Source organism: Chiloscyllium plagiosum, unplaced genomic scaffold, assembly GCF_037043375.1.
Source record: "Chiloscyllium plagiosum isolate Xiang-an unplaced genomic scaffold, Cpla_swu_hap1 HiC_scaffold_44, whole genome shotgun sequence".
In the NCBI taxonomy this organism is placed as follows: Eukaryota; Metazoa; Chordata; class Chondrichthyes; order Orectolobiformes; family Hemiscylliidae; genus Chiloscyllium; species Chiloscyllium plagiosum.
In genome coordinates this window covers 4512450-4518449 of record NW_028270182.1, presented here as the reverse complement: position 1 = coordinate 4518449, position 6000 = coordinate 4512450, and the positions used below count along the sequence as shown (strand labels likewise).

The following is a 6000-nucleotide window of genomic DNA, read 5'->3' as shown; positions in this document are numbered from 1 at the left end:
GTAGTACCAGAAGTGAGTCCCCTGCCTGACTCAGACTGCTGTCCTGCTCAGCAGTACCTGACTGCTCACTCATTGGCTGGCGTTCACTGAGGGATGATAGGTTCAGGGGAATCGTCATTGTTTTTCATTTCCACACCAAATAACCTTCTCATCTCTCTCAGTCGCAGCCATCGACTACCCAGAGGAGAGGATTGAGGCTTACACGGATGAGGGAATGGTGGAATATATCCGAGATAAACGAGCAGGTATTTGATAGAGTCCATGTCTCTCTCTGAAACTGCTCCAGTTAGTTCCCTGGAGCCTCTCCTCACTTGCCCTCCTCCCCCCGGATCCCTCTCGCTGCCTATTTCTGAACTCTGATAACATTCTCTGTCTCCTGCTTGTTACTGTCACTCCCTCTCCGCCTCATTCAAGATTTTACCCTCTCTGCGTCCTCTGACCCTCACTCCCTCTGTGTTTCTCTTCCCTTGAACTGAGCAGCTTGCTAGGACCTTCCGAGAGGTCAGTTAAGGCTGTGGGCACTCGTGCTAAGAAATCAGAGTTAAGGTTTTGGATCCACTGATCGTATTCCCCCCCCCCCCCCCCCCCACCGCCAATCTCTCCGTCAGCTGATGAAGAGGACTGAACCTGAAATGTTAACTCTGTCTCTCTCTGTCTCCACAGATGCTACTAGACCTGCTGAGTTTTCTAGCAATTTTGGTTGTTGTGGAAATGGTTTATCATTTTGTCCTCTTAGCATAATTGTTGCTTAGTTTGTCCATTTTTATTGTGAATCATTGTTACACACAATTCTGGTCTCCTTCTTATAAGAAAGATGTGAAACCTGAAAGGGCTGGGGCTGTTTTCCCTGAAGTGTCGGAGGCTGAGGGGTGTCCTTATAGAGGTTTACAAAATGATGAGGGGCATGGATAGGATAAATAGGCAAAGCCTTTCCCCTGGGGTCGGGGAGTCCAGAACTAGAGGGCATAGGTTTAGGGTGAGAGGGAAAAGATATAAAAGAGACCTAAGGGGCAACTTTTTCACACAGAGGGTGGTACGTGTATGGAATGAGCTGCCAGAGGAAGTGGTGGAGGCCGGTACAATTGCAACATTTAAAAGGCATTTGGATGGGTATATGAATAGGAAGGGTTTGGAGGGATATGGGCCGGGTGCTGGCAGGTGGGACTAGATTGGGTTGGGATATCTGGTCGGCATGGACGGGTTGGACCGAAGGGTCTGTTTCCATGCTGTACATCCTCTGACTCTATGACATGGTTACTTTGTTAATCAACATTTCTGGGTCTGCGTTATCCTGCGCTGTCATAGCATTGCTTTGAAAATGACATGCCATTGCTATGGAACCCTTGCTGGAAAAATGTGAACAAGATCACTTTGTAAAAGCCTCTCTTTTGTTGTGTCAACAGAACCCTCACCGTCTCCAACATTCTGGCCGATTGAGGAAATTGTCACAACGAGTAAGTAAAGGCTGGACCCACTCCAGCGCCTCCCGAGAAAAGCGAGTGAGAGCCTGGGAGAGGCTTGACATGAGGTTAGATACCTGGCCGAGCAACTTACTCCCTCAGGTGGAGGTGAACATTAGCAACGAGAGGCAGGATCGAGACAGAGGTGGATAGATGTTTGGCACCTTCTGGGGGGTCGGGAGGCAAACCGCAGTTGAGGGAGGTGATTGTACTGAAGTGGGGAGCAAGGTTGAGGGGCTGACTTCCTGCTCCAGTTGTTTAAGAGATTTTGGTTCCGTCTGTGTGTCCTTGCTCTGTAACTGTGCAGACAGCACCACAGCTGGTAAACTCTGTCTGAAACACCCCTGCCCTGAGAGTGTAAGGTGAGGCAGTCACACATACACTGCAACGGGCATCCGTTCATCCGAACATGCACTGAGACTGAACATGCATTGTTCAGTAATGTCGAGGGGATGTACCCTGTAACTAACCCCATGCTGTCCCTGTCCTGGGAGGGTTTGATGGGGACAGTGTAGAGGAAGCTTTACTCTGTATCTAATCCCATGTTGTCCCTGTCCTGGAAATGTTTCATAGGGGACAGTATAGAGGAAGCTTTACTCTGTATCTAATCCCATGTTGTCCCTGTCCTGGGAGTGTTTGATGGGGGACAGTGTAGAGGGAGCTTTACTCTGTATCTAATCCCATGCTGTCCCTGTCCTGGGAGTGTTTGATGGGGACAGTGTAGAGGGAGCTTTACCCTGTATCTAATCCCATGTTGTCCCTGTCCTGGGAGTGTTTGATGGGGACAGTGTAGAGGGAGCTTTACCCTGTATCTAATCCCATGTTGTCCCTGTCCTGGGAGTGTTTGATGGGGACAGTGTAGAGGGAGCTTTACCCTGTATCTAATCCCATGTTGTCCCTGTCCTGGGAGTGTTTGATGGGGACAGTGTAGAGGGAGCTTTACTCTGTATCTAATCCCATGTTGTCCCTGTCCTGGAAGTGTTTGATGGGGGAACAGTATAGAGGAAGCTTTACCCTGTATCTAATCCCATGCTGTCCCTGTCCTGGGAGTGTTTGATGGGGACAGTGTAGAGGGAGCTTTACCCTGTATCTAATCCCATGCTGTCCCTGTCCTGGGAGTGTTTGATGGGGGGGACAGTGTAGAGGAAGCTTTACCCTGTATCTAATCCCATGCTGTCCCTGTCCTGGGAGTGTTTGATGGGGACAGTGTAGAGGGAGCTGTACTCTGTATCTAACCCCGTGCTGTCCCTGTCCCTGGGAGTGTTTGATGGGGACAGTGTAGAGGGAGCTGTACTCTGTATCTAACCCCGTGCTGTCCCTGTCCCTGGGAGTGTTTGATGGGGACAGTGTAGAGGGAGCTGTACTCTGTATCTAACCCCGTGCTGTCCCTGTCCCTGGGAGTGTTTGATGGGGACAGTGTAGAGGGAGCTGTACTCTGTATCTAACCCCGTGCTGTCCCTGTCCCTGGGAGTGTTTGATGGGGACAGTGTAGAGGGAGCTGTACTCTGTATCTAACCCCGTGCTGTCCCTGTCCCTGGGAGTGTTTGATGGGGACAGTGTAGAGGGAGCTGTACTCTGTATCTAACCCCGTGCTGTCCCTGTCCTGGGAGTGTTTGATGGGGACAGTGGGAGTGTGTTTTGAGTATTCAGGGGCTGCATTGATGAGGTGACGCTGTCGGCTATATTAGTTTACAATGTTGGGTTGGATTGAATTTGGAATGAGTAATGGTTAGCTTGAAGTAAAATAAATTGAATTATTTGGGCTTTGGGTTGGTTGCATTGAGGGGCTCAGTTCAGGTGAACTGTCTATTTGACTGGGCTGGCTTTTAAAAAAAATTATCTTGTGGGATGTGGGGGTGTCTGGCTGGGCTGTCCTGAGTTGCCCCCCTTAAGAAGGTGGGGGTGAGCTCTCTTCTTGACCCGCTGCAGTCCATGTGCTGGAGGGTAGACCCACAATGTCCCTGAGGGAGGGAATCCCAGGATTCTGACCCAGCCACACTGAGGGAACGGCGATATATTTCCATGTCAGGATGGGGAGGGGCTCGGAGGGGAACTTGCAGGGGGTGGGGTGTGGCCGTGGGTTTGGAAGGTGCTGCCTGAGGGTCTTTGGTGAGTTTCTGCAGTGTATCTTGTAGCTGGTACACACTGCTGCTACTGAGCGTCGGTGGGTAAAGGAGGGAGGGGATGTTTGTGGGTGTGGGGCCAATCAAGCGGGGGCTGCTTTGTCCCTGGATGGTGTTGAGCTTCTTGAGTATTGTTACAGCCACAAGTTACACTCCTGACTTGTGACTTGTAGATGGTGAATGGGCTTTCGGAGATTCAGGAAGGGAGTTACTTGCAGCAGGATTGTTAGGGTCTCAGCTGCTCTTTTAGCCACGGTGTTTATATGGCACAATCAGCTGTGTTTCTGCTCATTGCAAGCTCAGGATGTTGATAGTGAGGAATTTAGTCATGGTAAAACCATTGAATGACAAGGTGTGGTGACCAGATTGTCTCTTCCTGGTGATGGCCATTGCCTGGATTTGTGCAGTGTGAATGTTTATCTGCTGCTCACCAACTCAGTTTGCAATGGGTGCAAGTTGGATTATGGTGTTCAGTTTAATTCGCTGCAGGACAAGTTGGGTTAACTTTGTTTGAGGTGAGTATGGATTGTGTCATTTTGGCTTGGGTTTTGGATGTGAGTTGGGTTGGGGGTGTTTATGGTCGGTGGGGCTGAATTGGGTTGGGGGGTGTTTATGGTCGGTGGGGGTGAGTTGGGTTGGATGGTGTTTATGGTCGGTGGGGGTGAGTTGGGTTGGATGGTATTTATGGTCGGTGGGGGTGAGTTGGGTTGGGGGGTGTTTATGGTCGGTAGGGGTGAGTTGGGTTGGGGGGTGTTTATGGTCAGTGGGGGTGAGTTGGGTTGGGGGGTGTTTATGGTCAGGTCTGAGTTGGGTTGGGGCGTGTTTATGGTCGGTGGGGGTGAGTTGGGTTGGGGGGTGTTTATGGTCAGGTCTGAGTTGGGTTGGGGCGTGTTTATGGTCGGGGGGTCTGAGTTGGGTTGGGGGGTGTTTATGGTCGGTGGGGGTGAGTTGGGTTGGGGGGTGTTTATGGTCGATGGGGGTGAGTTGGGTTGGGGGGTGTTTATGGTCGGGGGTCTGAGTTGGGTTGGGGGGTGTTTATGGTCGGTGGGTGGGTCTGAGTTGGATTGGGGGTGTTTATGGTTGGTGGGGGTGAGTTGGATTGGGGGGTGTTTATGGTCGGGGGGTCTGAGTTGGGTTGAGGGGTGTTTATGGTCGGTGGGGGTGAGTTGGGTTGGGGGGTGTTTATGGTCGATGGGGCTGAGTTGGGTTGGGGGATGTTTATGGTCGATGGGAGTGAGTTGGGTTGGGGGGTGTTTATGGTCGGTGGGGCAGGGTTGGGTTGGGGGTGTTTATGGTCGGTGGGGGTGTGTTGGGTTGGGGGGTGTTTATGGTCGGTTGGGGTGAGTTGGGTTGGGGGGTGTTTATGGTCGGTGGGGGTGAGTTGGGTTGGATGGTATTTATGGTCGGTGGGGGTGAGTTGGGTTGGGGGGTGTTTATGGTCGGTAGGGGTGAGTTGGGTTGGGGGGTGTTTATGGTCAGTGGGGGTGAGTTGGTTGGGGGGTGTTTATGGTCAGGTCTGAGTTGGGTTGGGGGGTGTTTATGGTCAGTGGGGGTGAGTTGGGTTGGGGGGTGTTTATGGTCAGGTCTGAGTTGGGTTGGGGCGTGTTTATGGTCGGTGGGGGTGAGTTGGGTTGGGTGGTGTTTATGGTCGGGGGGTCTGAGTTGGGTTGGGGGGTGTTTATGTTCGGGGGTCTGAGTTGGGTTGGGGGGTGTTTATGGTCGGTGGGTGGGTTTGAGTTGGGTTGGGGGTGTTTATGGTCGGTGGGGGGTGAGTTGGATTGGGGGGTGTTTATGGTCGGGGGGTCTGAGTTGGGTTGGGGGGTGTTTATGGTCGGTGGGGGTGAGTTGGGTTGGGGGTGTTTATGGTCGATGGGGCTGAGTTGGGTGGGGGATGTTTATGGTCGATGGGGGTGAGTTGGGTTGGGGGGTGTTTATGGTCGGGGGTCTGAGTTGGGTTGGGGGTGTTTATGGTCGGTGGGGGTGAGTTGGGTTGGGGAGTGTTTATGGTCGATGGGTCTGAGTTGGGTTGGGGGGTGTTTATGGTCAATGGGGTGAGTTGGGTTGGGGGGTGTTTATGATCGGTGGGGCTGAGTTGGGTTGGGGGGTGTTTATGGTCGGTGGGGCAGGGTTGGGTTGGGGATGTTTATGGTCGGTGGGGGTGTGTTGGGTTGGGGGGTGTTTATGGTCGTTGGGGGTGAGTTGGGTTGGGGTGTGTTTATGGTCGGTGGGGGTGAGTTGGATTTGGGGGTGTTTATTTTCGGTGGGGGTGAGTTGGGTTGGGGTGGGATTATGATCAGTCGGGGTGAGTTGGGTTGGGGGGTGTTTATGGTCGATGGGGTGGGTTGGGTTGGGTGGTGTTTATGGTCGGGGGGGTCTGAGTTGGGTTGGGGGGGTGTTTATGGTCGGTAAGGGTGAGT

The 6000-nt window shown here is 52.4% G+C and overlaps 1 protein-coding gene across 1 annotated transcript in view; it reads left to right on the top strand.

The window, feature by feature from the left end:
• LOC148136863 (uncharacterized) overlaps positions 1-6000 on the top strand; it is a 70573-nt gene that overhangs the window by 5972 nt on the left and 58601 nt on the right. The window contains exons 2-3 of the mRNA XM_087982837.1: positions 162-245; positions 1404-1454. Of these exons, the coding sequence (XP_087838963.1) occupies positions 162-245; positions 1404-1454 (135 nt within the window). The remainder of the gene's footprint in view (positions 1-161; positions 246-1403; positions 1455-6000) is intronic.